The sequence below is a fragment of the Saccostrea echinata genome, unplaced genomic scaffold, assembly GCF_033153115.1.
Source record: "Saccostrea echinata isolate AGI-Se365-2 ecotype Australia unplaced genomic scaffold, CSIRO_AGI_Sech_v1 ptg000002l, whole genome shotgun sequence".
Taxonomy (NCBI): domain Eukaryota; kingdom Metazoa; phylum Mollusca; class Bivalvia; order Ostreida; family Ostreidae; genus Saccostrea; species Saccostrea echinata.
In genome coordinates this window covers 16,429,483-16,443,308 of record NW_026889751.1, presented here as the reverse complement: position 1 = coordinate 16,443,308, position 13,826 = coordinate 16,429,483, and the positions used below count along the sequence as shown (strand labels likewise).

At 34.4% G+C, this 13,826-nt stretch overlaps 3 protein-coding genes across 4 annotated transcripts; 1 reads left to right on the top strand and 2 right to left on the bottom strand.

Moving 5' to 3' along the window:
- Nucleotides 1-1,565: 1,565 nt before the first annotated feature.
- On the bottom strand, nucleotides 1,566-2,731 carry LOC133200741 (uncharacterized). The gene is made up of 2 exons (XM_061336527.1): nucleotides 2,586-2,731; nucleotides 1,566-2,191 (listed from the first exon to the last, which is right to left on the bottom strand). Exons 1-2 carry the CDS (start codon nucleotides 2,689-2,691, stop codon nucleotides 1,947-1,949), a joined length of 351 nt encoding a protein of 116 aa, XP_061192511.1. The 5' UTR covers nucleotides 2,692-2,731; the 3' UTR covers nucleotides 1,566-1,946.
- Nucleotides 2,732-5,242: 2,511 nt separating this feature from the next.
- Nucleotides 5,243-7,547, top strand: LOC133173640 (uncharacterized). Of its 2 annotated transcripts, XM_061308630.1 has the most exons (4): nucleotides 5,243-6,149; nucleotides 6,543-6,616; nucleotides 6,876-6,950; nucleotides 7,261-7,547. In XM_061308630.1, the coding sequence occupies exons 1-3, from the start codon at nucleotides 5,369-5,371 to the stop codon at nucleotides 6,900-6,902; spliced, it is 882 nt and encodes a 293-aa protein (XP_061164614.1). In that variant the 5' UTR covers nucleotides 5,243-5,368; the 3' UTR covers nucleotides 6,903-6,950; nucleotides 7,261-7,547. The 2 variants fall into 2 exon arrangements, 1 of the variants encoding a protein (XP_061164614.1); XR_009719053.1 differs by having other exon boundaries at nucleotides 6,543-6,950.
- Nucleotides 7,548-10,124: 2,577 nt separating this feature from the next.
- LOC133200733 (uncharacterized) lies at nucleotides 10,125-11,490 on the bottom strand. The gene has a single exon (XM_061336515.1). It carries the CDS (start codon nucleotides 11,460-11,462, stop codon nucleotides 10,125-10,127), a length of 1,338 nt encoding a protein of 445 aa, XP_061192499.1. The 5' UTR covers nucleotides 11,463-11,490.
- Between the last annotated feature and the right edge of the window lie 2,336 nt (nucleotides 11,491-13,826).

Genomic DNA, 13,826 nt, shown 5'->3' with positions numbered 1-13,826 from the left:
ATCTGTACTCTTAATTGATACAACTTAATGTGCAATGATGTGCATTACTATTACTAATATTATACATATAACTGAACACATAAAAAATGTCTGATACATCAACAAGAGGCAGCAAGAGACGGTGCTAAAGGATATACAGAAATCCACTTCTGCCTCATGTAGAATAAACAGATACATAATCTATGGAAAATATAGTATTAAAAAAAAAATTAATAATAATAATAGCAATAATAATAATAGTAATAATAATTTAAAAAAAAAAAATAAAAATTCTATGTTGAATGGCATGTGTAAATTATATTAAACTGCAATGGACAGCAAGAGTCAGTGCTGAAGGATAGTATTATTATTTTAATTAAATGAAATATGTCAAAAAGAACACCGCCTTCACCAGAGCTTCCATTCTGTTGATGTTATAAACTTATTTCCTGGAATTCAGATTCATCTAAAACTTATTCCGAAATACACAACAGACCCCCTTCAGCAAGGTGAATACTGAAAGTAAACTTCCAAAATCTGAATCAGGATGCTTCGTATATATTTATTTTGGTTTTGTATGTGCTTGGTTACATTCTTTTGATATTTGCATAAATGTCAATTCTAACTAAAGTTAGACAACTCTTCTTACTTTCAAGACTAGATTTTGTATAACTATTTAAATCTTTAGTGTCTTAAAGACAGGGAAGAGATAACTGACAATAGTTTCGGATTAGAACAGGATTCACTCCCACTCTCCACCTTCCCCAAAAAAACAGGTGTTCTATCAACTGAACTATCTGGCAACTCGTGATTAAAGCTGACTGTCACATTTTCTTACTCTGTTACATTTGGTGACGTTGACCACCTCTGGATTATAGATAAAGGTCCAGAAAAGAACCGGCCCGGGTCAATCTGACAGCTTCAATCGCCGATGGCCAGATAACTCAGTTGAAAGAGAACGTGTTTAGAGTTCAGGGGCCCCGGTTCTAATCCTGGTCCATTTTCTCCCTTCCTGTCTCACTAACAAGATAAACAAATTATTTTTATTATTGACATGTATTAAAAAAAATCAAAATTTTTTCAAATTTTTAAATAGAAAAAGAAGCAATATCAACTGAAACTCTATACATGTAATCTCTCTCTCTCTCTCTCGGGAAAGATATTTATCGGCCATGGAAATGGTGCCGCTCCTTTCCTCTCTTCTTCGGTGGATCGTATACTTACACAGATCATACCATATTACAGTAGGATCGGACGTTACATGCATATTAATTAACACTAGATTGAATTTATTTATGATAAAATGAAAGAAGCCAACAAGAGAGGGGGTCTCGAGATAAACGTTTTAATCACAGCATGATTGTTTAAGATACATGTAGTTCACACCTTCTTCCTTTACACAGTATATATCACAGATCCAGCATTAATACTGTAATTAATAGTTTCTCTCCAAACTAATATGAACACTATAGGATTTTTTTTCCAGCCCGGCAGAGATAGTTAAGAGAACTGACTCTGACCAATCGACCAAAGTCAGAATTTTTATAAGCAACTGCACCAAAGCAATGCCACTCTCAAATGGAGACTGGCATAGATCTAATTGGTACGTTCGAGGCCTTAGAAATCGATTTGCTTATGAAAAAAATGGCGATATTGGTAATTGAAAGAAAGTTATTGAATATCACGCGATGCCTTTCAATAACAAAGGTTAACTTCCAAGAAAAACAGACAGTTTCTGTCAAACATGTTACCAGTCACAAAGATAAACAAGTACAGATTTGTCTTAAGTGTTTGATTCAGTCCTTGTTTGGCTTCATTAATTACAGATCCACAACACCAAAAATCCCCTCTCGTCATGAAAAAAAATTCCATTTTGCCATTACGTTAACGTCATATGTACGAGTCACTGAACAGATTCAAATACTGTTTTCATCAACCATGAGAGATAACCATGAATTCCCTTTGTATCACTGATCAGACAATTTGATTTGGTTTTCAGCGTTTATAAAAACTTCTGTTTGCTCTGCGACATGACAAGTTTTAGAATCCATTGTAGGAACAACGATTTGGTACACTTCATAATATGACGTCAGATCCTCGTTAGAACTGACGACACTGGATATGATGCTGCGGTTACTGGCGATTCGATGTTTTCCATTGTAATTTTCCCCAGCACGAAGGTGCCTTTTGCGAACACGAGTAGCTGAAGCAACTACAATTAGAATACAAAAAGCCTACAAAATAGCTGTACAAAGTCATTTAAAATTTATTGGGAATTGATACATCATGCGATGGATTGATAACAAGGCATGGTTGATACATCTTGCATTGATACCATGTGACATTTCATTTTTGTATATTAATAGTTTTAACAGTCAAAATTTGCCAATAATTATCTATAATAAGAAAATCTAATTTCCATAGTCATAAACCCTACCGTACGTGAGTAGCTTTTCTTGACCCTATACATGATCAGCACATTGTCTTGATTAACAGTGGCAATATCGTTTAAAGTGCAATATAGGTTAACTTTAGATGTAATTAAGGCACTATGATTTTCCATAAGAAATCAAAATTATAGCTATGTTCATTATAAAACATCTTACCCTTGGTGCTTTTCTTGTGAACACAAAGAACGACGAGACCAACGAACATTACGATGACAATGTTGATTCCTATAACCGACGAAGTCGTAGAAATCTTGAACTCCATGTTCTGTCATCATTCATGAACGCTCTCAACTTGTCTCTTGCTTCTACGCTTTGAATTCAGGATTGTATCATTCCGAATTTGATCGATGTGAACCGTGAAATAAACAAACTGATCTGGAAAAAAATGTTGCTTACAAACAAGTGGATATTTCTACGTCGACCAATTATCATAAAACAAAAACATTTAAAGAAGGAATAAAAAGATAAGGATTTAAAGTGCTGGTCCAATAAAGAATTCCTTTTGATCAAAAGACAACGAGTACAAAAGGAGGCCAGTCAAGGGGTATATCACATTTAAAAGGATAGTCCTTGTTTCAGGGTTATGCAATGGACTGTTTGTAGAAACAAATAAGCCTTTGATGTTATTTAAATGAAAAATAAACAAAACCTAAGGGAAACATTTACATTTCGATTCATTTCCCAGGATATCCATTCACAGTTATGGTCACACAGATTTCCATTAGAGCTCTGGGGGAAGATAGGGGACAATACATTGCTGTTATATCAGGACACACACACAGACACACGTGGATGCCATACTCTCCTAATAAGCTGATATTCCAAGGCCGATAAAACAAGTGAATATATAATAAACTATGCGCACTTATATTCCGTTCTTTACTCTTTTCGGGCAATACACGTTTGGACATTGGAACTACAATAATGCTATTAAATGAAAATCTGATTTCTATCGTTACCTATCCATTCATCACGCAGCACCGTGACACAGTCAAATTTCCAATATTATTTTTTTTATTTGTTATGGGATTTCGCAGTACCACTTTGTCAATATTTACATGGATAATATTTATCTATTAATACTAATTAGATGCTATTGTCAGAAGAAAGAAACGATTGAGAGCATTTTACCACGAATTCATATTGTGTGATAATCACAATTTACATCCAGCGGTTTTGTTTCATGCGTACTTGCATCTATCTCAAATATGTTACATACCTGGAGTGATCTCCCACGTTTACTTCTGTACTGTAACAAGGGTTTAGATCTATAAACAAGGATGGGAAACTAAGCATAGTGCGTACATATGCCTCCTCCCCCTCAATAAATAATGTGTCAAACATTATTCCTTTTTATAATCTCTCTCATGCCAGGGTCTTCGGTCCTTTTTAAGGTCGCCCAATATTTTTCTGAACAATGTTTACAGGCAGATCCAGCTCCGGCGTAGCCCGTTTTCCTCCCATGATCCGTTTTGCTTCTGTACATTTTAATTGTTCGTTTAACTTGAATTAGTTGTATATCCTTTCAATTTAGTCCACAAATAACGTAACTGAATAATTTATTTTACATATACAGTAACACATCTTCACACACTAATGGCTTAATTCATGTATTATATGAAAATATATTTGGAAAAATCTGGCGTAAATATATAGGTTGGAGAAACGCTGAGTAACATATACTGCTCCAAACACTGGAAACACGTGTCTAAGATATATAAAAAGAGTGGTATAAAAATAATATCTAACTCTTATCATCACAATACGGTTCTTCAGCTAGTAAAAATATAGACTCCCTGGCCCACCCTTCCCCATTCTAGCCAACTAAGCCTCCCCCTCCCCATTCTAGCCACTTCGTGAAAAAAAATGAAGTGATCACAGAGTAGCACATTCGTGGGCCAGACAAGAGGAAAATAGGATGTTCCCAACCAATTATTTCAAAGTATTGATTATTTGGATAAAATAAGAAGTTTACACTTCTGATATTTGTAATTTTCCGAAAGTTAATATACAACACCATTTGTCTGAGGCACGTAAAAATAAAATTAAAGAAAAGATTTCGCAACAAGATGCCTGTTTGACTTAAAAAATCTAGATTTGTTTTCTGGTTATTCATGACTCTTTTGAAGTAAAAGTTTGCACAATTATCAACAAGGTATTTTGTTACCCCGGGGAAGGGCGGAGGTTTGGACCCCCAATGATATTAAGAGTTATTGAAATTATAAGGTAGCAGCTACATGTATGTAATTTGATTATACTGTAAGCAATAGAGAAAATTGGGTATGGTTATTTAAAAGTTTCTTAAGAATAAGTAAATGAGACTTTCTTTTTTATATTTTTAATTTATTTATCTATTTATTGATTTTTATTCTTCAATTTTGAACGCTGAAGATGAATTATGAGTATCGATGAATTATAATATTGTCTGACATTTAACGGCAAGCTATTCGCAGTATTTTATGTAAATTAATGACATTTTGAATGAGGGGGGTATATGTGTTTATGGCATGTCAAACGTTGCAATACTCTATCTTTTCCATTTGTAATGTATTTAATTTTCCACTTGTATCCTACAACAATTTTCTATTTGCTTTGTATAATTTTCCATTTGTATTGATAATTTAATATTTGTATTGTATGGTTTTTCATTTGTATTGTATAATTTTTATAATATTTGTATTCTATAATTTTCCATTTGCATCAATTGATGAAAAAAAAGATCGAATATTGCAACTCTTTGACTAATTATCTGCCCTTGATCCTGGTCGCTTCCGCCAGGAATATTTTTACGCATGCGCACATGAAATTCGACAAAACGCACACTCAACGAACAAAGATATGGCTGGGATTCCGCATTTTTTATAAAGGTGAGAGTCTGGTACGAGAAATCAACAAATCACAACCGATTTCTCATACATCAAATCATTTTTAATAGCAAGATGTTGTCAAACAGCCCCCTTTCGTTTTTTGACAGTAACACAGAGGCAATCGTTGTGGAGGAAGATCCCAGCCCTAGCTTATCCGCGGGATCTCCTTGTGAAATGAGCGAATTAGACCTCTTTGATGGTCTCGTAACACTTCCTGATCATAGTCATTCAGAAAACAATAACTGTACGATGGCAGTTCCTCTTAAAACTTCCCAAGATACCGGGTTATTGGGGTACATATCTGAGGAGAATATGGAAATTGTTTCAGTGACCGTTGAAGATCGATTTCAGAAAGGAACCCATTCAAGCAGAGAATATGCACCTTGTATGTCGAGAAATGCTATAAATGCAAGAGAAAATCGCCAAAAGAAGAAAGAGTATGTGAAAAATTTGGAAAATTCTGTTAATAAATTAAAAACAGAAAATTTGGAATTAAAAAGTGAGTGTAAATCTCTGAAAGAGACTGTCAGTAATTTGACCTCTGAGGTTGAATACTTAAAAGGTGTGCTGGCTAATCAGTCTACACTGGCAACCATACTTAACAAACTGTCTGATATTCCTGGTCTTTCATTTTCAACATCCATCAAGCCCCCAACAGAAAAAAATAACAATAGCGTGAAACCCCCAACTACACAGTCAAAACGTAAAAGGTGTTTGGAGAATCAAGAGAATGTTTCAAAAATAAACAATTCAGAAGTGAAGAAACGGAAAGTTACTAGGTCATCCTTCAAACTGGTAGAGCCACCTGAAGAAAAAAATGACGAAACAGACTTGAAGAAAGATGGCAAAACAGGTACGCATGACACCAGAAATTCATTTGGAGAAAATCTGGATACATCAACAGACTCGAGAGGCATTTGCCTCCACGTTTCAGGATCTTCAGTATCAGTGGAATTGTGTGATTTGTGTTCTAATAAGTCGAGAAAGGTGCATGAAAATGATCACTCCTATGGCAGATGTGGTGATGATTAATTCACGAAATGAAGATGGCTTGAGCCATTGATGTGTGAAATATTTTGTGCATGGTCATGTTTTCTATTGTAAAATTGTATGACCTTGATGAATGATGTAGGGATGATTTCTTTGTTTCTAAAATGTAATATTTTTTGTGCTTGAGAACAACAAATCAAATTTTTATTGATTGTTGAAAGAAAAAATTTCTAAACAAATTTATTTACACTTCCAGCTTTCCATCCAAGGAAAAGATTTTTGGAAAAGTTTCAATCCTATAAACGGTGGAGTATAGAAAAAAAATCTAATGTATGTGTCTTACTGTCATTTTGTTTTTGTTATCTTCTTCATTTACAGGTTTTATAAATCTAGTTATGAAAACATGATTGATTATTCATAAATTAGATAACTCTAGGTTGCATCAATCTTATCTCTTTTTTGATGCACAAATCTTTGGGGGAGGATCTTCAAATTTAAAAAAAAATCATTAGTTATCAATTTTGATAAATTTTCTATAAATTGATCTGAGACAATCATATCTAATGTTTGAATTTATTTTCTCTTTCAGTTGATGAGCCATCTTAAGCTACTGTAGGCTTGAGAAGCGATGTGAGAAGCGATTCCATTTGTTGTCATGAACGTGGTAAGGTTCATATTGCTGAATATAAATTATAATTTCATCACCAAAAAAAAAATTAAACAGAATATGAAAGAGATTTAAAAACTGAAAAGGCAGTATGCTTTATTATTGTCAAAAAGAATAGAATTTGGGGGGTCTAGAACATCTCATATTTTTGCAAGCACACATTTGTTGTTCTCGAGCAGAGGTACATGTATATATGTCTGTACAAACATTTGCATTGTAATTACCATTCTATATCTAGCTTTTACCGTGACATTTTTACAAAATTGTTGAGCATTGTATTAGATTGGTAGTTATTTTCAATTTCAAGTTACGTCAGAGATGGAAGTTGACTGATATATACAGATGGAGAGGATGTTCGGGATTTTAAATGTAATAAAGCCCTCGGCAGAGAGGCAGCTTGCAAATAATTGCTTAATACTTGTGAATAGTGCTGAGGACAATGGAAGTGCATGATTCTAGGTGAGCAGATTTCAGGTACAACAAAATAAGGTTGAAGTTTGTTCATTGCAATTTAATTTTGTAAACGTTTCACGGTTTCATGTTTAAATATATGTATTTATGTAAATGATGTGTTCATTAAACAATTTGAATATCTGAATTGTTTGTTATTTAAATGATATTAAAACAATTATTGATTTTCTTTGAGGGTCATACAAAGATTTGTCAATCCAAAGAATCAAGATGAGTATACGAACCAAGGTGAAGCCAAACTCTTCATGTTTCTTTGGATTGATAAATCCTTGTATCAGAAATTAAAGTGAGTAATTGTTTTATTATACAGTCAAACCTTGTTATCTTGAACTTGATGGGACCAAGAAAAAACTTCGAGATATCTGAGGATTCAAGATATCCGGGATAAAATACTTAAAGAATAAGAGGTTGGGACTTCCAATTCACTTTGATATATCCATGATATTCGAGATATCAGTGTTTGAGATACCGAAGTTCAACTGTATGAAAATTTCATTCATAAATCTTTTGTATTTGCCTCTGACATAGGCCTACTTACAATATACACAACCAACTTGCAAAATGATTGAATGGAAAAACATGAACAAGGCACTCTGAAGATTAGATAATAGGCTACTTTCGGTTTTCTGGATTTACCAGGCATCAGAATATTTCACTTCAAATACATATAATACACATTTTTTTAAATCTTGTTCTTTTTTAATCTGGCTGCTAATAGATTTAAACTAAATAAAATGTTATGTACCTTGTAAAGCAATAGACTATAAATACATGAAACAAAGGGAACCTGAAAATAGATACATCATACTGCAAATATTGTGGGAAATAGGATATGGAAAGAATCTGTTTCTTGTACGTAAGTATAAAATTGGACGTTCTAAAGTTTTTTAAAGCAAAAAAAATGTGTAAAAACCAAAGTAAACAAAATATTTAGAAATTTTACGGAAGTATGTATTAACCGTTTTCCACAAAAATTACGTTTAAATCCCCAATTGCAGTATCTTGGTCAAGGAAAAAACAGGCCCGTAGGAAGCAATTTCAGTTTGGGGGGGCACAGCCATACATTTTTCACTTGACAGCTGAGGGGGCACTACCAAAAATTTCCTGACAAGCAAACAAAAAAAAATGGTCACCTACCAAAAATTCCTTGACAAGCAAATAAAAGAAAACGGTCATCATTCGTTTTTATTGAGGTGGCACAAGCATATAGTATCTATGTTTACTGTAGTAAATTATATATCGGCAATTATTGGGGACACGGGGGCCGTGCCCCCCCCCCCCCCCCGTTCCTATGGCCATGAAAAAGGTATGATTTTGAAACATCTATCGAGATATAGAAAGGGGTTGGTCATGTGATCAAATCTTTACTTGCTACCAAGTCTAACAAAAAGTTGGAAGGCCATGTAGCAACCACAAATGATAAAACGCCGTTAAATGATAGAAATATCATTAAGCGTTGCAATGCAACGCTTAATTCATAAATTATTGCATTAATAGTTGACATTCTCAACCGCTTAATGAGAATGTCAACTTTTAATGCAATAATTTGTGGCAATAAGCGTTGCAATTGCAATGCCATTTCTATTATCAAGCGGCGTTTTATCATTGGCGGTTGCTACAAGGCCACTCATGAGGGAAGATAATTAAAAAATACAGAGAAAAAAAATGCAAGGCCATTTGGACAATGCCAGGAACGAAAAAAAAACTTGTGTGGAGTTTCCTTGCATCATCTAGATACAAGCTCAAACCGTTACGCTGAGATACGTCACAGTAGGAGTGTTAAGTTTTGAAAACGGAAGACCTACAGGGAGTACAAATAATAATCCTGACCGGCACGTAGTATCGTTTTTGAATGGGAAGGGGTGAGGACAGCCAGAAAAAAATATAACTTACCTGAAAGAACTGGCGAGCAACAATTAAAAGAAAAAAATTATTCAACTCGAAAATCCTATTTGTACCCCTCGATCGCAACTATTTCCCCCGGCTGCGCCTCGCCGGATAGTTGCTGTCCTGGGGGCAAAAACTTGCTGTTGGGGGGTAGGGGGTGATTTGAATATACTACAACAAAGGGTGGGGGTGTTGACCTTTCAGTGATCATTTTCAGCAAATGTTATGCTTGGAAAAAAGCGGCCCCTCCACCCCCCATCCCGATACTACGTGCCTGCTTGATACGCAAAGATCATCATGTAGAAATCGGGGCTTGAAGGTTCAAAGTTTATAATAAAACACCTATTTACTGACCAGTCGGACAATAGCAAGAACTAATTTCTTCGACTGCGCCTCGGCAAATAGTTGCCGTTCTGGGGGACAATAAACTTTCTATTATTCTCATAGCCAGTAAATAGGTGTATATTATAAAAATGTATATTATAGAACACTATAATATGTAGTGTTCTTGGTTTATTTGTCAATAAAAATCTGCATGATCACTTCTTTGGTGAAGAATTTTAATTTAACGATTAAAAGAAAATACATGTATGTCGGAAAGACAAGAGTATTTTAAAAGTTTTCACATCTTAAATCCGCATGTTTTTTAAGATTAATGCACCTTCTCCCATTAAGCAGCACTAGTCTCAAGCAAATTCCTTGTGACCTCGAAGAAAACTATTAGTTGTAACAAACAATCATGTTTATGAACAAATTTTAAACAAAGATGTATAACAAAACGATATCTTACAAGGATAAAGTCTGTAGATTAAATCAACTTTCCTCACAAAGTGCCTGAAACTCCTTTTCGGCTTTTACTAAATTGTCAGCAAAACCTCTAAATTCTACCACTCTCTCGGAAGCCCAAGAAAAATTTGTTTCATACTTCTTCTTAAAGTACTCTTCAATTGTTAATCGTCGTTTTGCCATGCGCTCTGGATCATTCAAGTCCTTTCGATTTTCTCTAGCCTTCCAGATTTCTTCCTGTTCCGGAGTTGTGATGTCATTTTTTACGATATCCACCGGAATCACATCCCATCCGGCTTCTCCATCAATGGAAAGATCGAGGGCTGGTACATCATCAAGTTCTGTCCTGTGTAGTTTTGTGTCGTCAATTTTCATTTCATCACTGCCCTTTTCGAACAATTCCCACTGTTTCAAACTGAAATCCCATCCGTCTCCCGGCCCAACAATAGTGTCCATTGTTTGCCAATTCTCAATCCAGTTCCGTATAAGTTTGGGATTCTTTTGGAAAACATCAGGTAATGGAAATGTTTGTTCGTTTGGATCCCCTGATGGTCTGCTCACTTCTATTTCTCCTTGAGAAGCAAGGGTAATCTCAAATCGTTTGTACGCGCGTTGAAGCTGGTCTTTGTATTCCATTTGATTTTGAGTTGGTTCTTGGATATTTTGTGTAATCTCTTCTAAGAGTACGTTCACATCCTTCTTTAGATCGTTAGCCTCCTCTTTCTTTCCTGTCCTTAGCGTGCTAACCCGGCACTTTTTCATGCACATTGATATAGTTTTGGTGTCAAGTCCATCATGGAGTAGGCTTGAAATCGGTACTGGATAAGGGGATTCAAACCAATGGTGAAACTCCGAGGTAAAGTATTCAGACTCGGGAAGATCTGGCTCATTTTCCAGTAATCTAGTTCTTTCGATCGCAAAAATATATGGACTACATAAATCGAATAATGCCGGCATCGAAACAACATCACCATGGAAACTAAACAATTCCAAATATTCCTGATCAGAATTGTGCTCACTGAGTTCCCTAACATTATAACTCTCCTTGAAGACGCCGTACTCGGCGAGTCTTGCTTTTATATTTTCAACGCTTTCTTCTTTAGACAATATCGCATTTGAACTTGCTATTTTTGAGTCAAGCTCCATATAATCGTCGATGTCAACTGCAAGACCCGAGCCTGTGTTCAGAGGGTGAGATGGTGCAGCGTATTTTAGGAAAGGTTTGCCTTGGACTTCGTCACTTTTCTCATTCTGATCACTGAGTATGTTACCCTTTTGGATATGTGCAGTGTCCGATGACCGATTTGGAGGTTCAATTGCTGGTGGAGGGGAGTTGTTCTGGTTTTGTGTGTTGTGGCTTATCATTGTTATTTGCTGCTGTTGGTCGTGTGATTGATAGTTTTGATGTTGACTTCCATGATTTTCTTGTTTGTGATTTAGTTGTTGGCTTTCATAATGTTGTTGTTGAAATTGCTGTAGATGAGGCTGATGATGTACATGGCTATTGTTGGTGTTGATCGTTGGAGAAACAGCTCTGACTTCTGTGCTTGAAGAACAACCCATTACTATTGTTGTCTGAAAATATTAATTATGTAATACGTATATGCCATTCAGAGATATTTAAAAGACGTGAATGTATAAAAGAAAGTCCCTTGACTTTCCAATTTCAAGCTTTACCGAATGTGTATCAGTTGCACGGGCAGTATAATGACTGTTCCTTTACTTGAGAAATAGCCTCATAGAAGTTTTTTTTTTTTTTCGCAAACATAAACAACCAAAAATATGTTTAATACAGAAAAGATACCCGTTTGACCAACTTATATCTGATATATTATAATGTGCATGTATATCTGAACTCGACCTTGTACATGTAAATTCAAAGATCGCCCTACTGAAGTTATTTTCTATTAATTTATACACAAGCTAAGCTTTACTTACCGCTTTGGTATTGACCACTACATAGAGTGACGAGCATTGCGGATGACGTGAATGAATTTTAAAATCCATGTCGTCTCTGGGGGTTACTCGTCAATATTTGTCTTTTATATTCATGAATGCGTTTTTGTTTTGCGAAATACTTTTCTATGTATAAGTTTTGCACAGCGAAGGCTCTTCTGAAATTGAAAATAAAAACAAATAGGAATTGAAAGGTAATACTCTTTAAATCAAAACTATAAAAGGTGTATTCCGAATATATTGCTTATTAATTAAACTTTAAATGGCTATGAATATAAATGCGTACATCCATTGTTGTCAATTTCCACGATACGCCCCATTGCCTCAATGGTATATGTTCTAGATACATGTATTGAAAAAAAAACTTGCGCAATACTAATTATTGGAAAGTTTTAAAGTCCCTCTATACACTGAGCACTTAAGAGTTCAAAATTCATTAATGTTTCTGCATTGTGATCTATCTTAAATTTTCAAGTTTAAAAAAAGAAATCTATAATATATAACTCAATTTGTGATCAATTTCAATAGTTTTATATATATATATATATATATATATATATATATATATATATATATATATATATATATATATATATATATATATATATATATATATATATATATATATATTTCATTACCCCGAGATAAATCATTCTTATTCCATGGGATTTTTATTTTATGCAGTAAGAGTGATGTGTCCTTAAATCTAAAATAAAACAAGCTATTTCACAGAATTTGTATCCCCCTCTTAAGGAAAAAAATTATAGGGAAGAAAAACTGGGGGAAAAAATTGCAGATGGAGAAAGAAAACAAGGTCATTCTTGATCTTTCACCTAATGGCGTTAACGTCAATAGGACTCTTTTTTAAAATTACAGGAATTCTTGACCGAAAGTTTCATTGCAAAAGTTTACAGAAAAACTAAAATTATTATGTGAAAACTATATATGCAATATATATCTCTTCGACCTTTTGACCTAAAAATCAATATGATTTTTTTTAAGGCCATGGAAATTCACTGCAAAATCTCAATGGCAAAGGCTTTTTAAGACGTACATTGGGAAAAAAAGTTGCACAGACAGATTATGACCTTGACCTCTGACTTTTTTCTCCTCAAAATCGACAGTTGGTTCTTCTTTAGGTCATAGGGAGATGAGATATAAAATTTTATTGAAGAAGCTCAAAGAAAACTAAAGTGATCATCTGGAAAATGTTAATTGTAATTGAATTTTTACCTTGACCTTTACCCTTTTGCCCTCAACATTAATAGGGGTCGTTTTTAACCCATAAAGAGTTGGATACTAAATTTCATTGCAAAAGCTCAGAGACTTTTCAAGATATCGCCTGTTAAACGAAAGTATTAGTTTGTGTGGGGAGGGGAGGGGGGGGGTGTCAATTTTGGAACTAAACTCAGGTCCGAGTACTGGAAACCTTAATTTTTTTCTTGGAGACGATATCTAGTATTTTATTAACAATTCAGACGAATACTTTGTATGTGAGGAACATATAACATTTAAGCATATTACATTTGAGAAAGGGTTAAAAAAGAAAAAGGATTATGACAGCAAATAGACGAGAAAACAGCTAGACAGCCTTAAAATATTTGAAATATATGCAGAGAATTATCTTTTAACTTTTTATTACACAGAATTAACTTTTGAATTTGACTTAGAGGCAGAAAAGTAAATAACAATTGGTCCACTACAGTTTTTCCTGTTTGACAATTAATTTTATGACTAGAAATTCCATCAAGGATTTGTCAAATCAAGCTCATT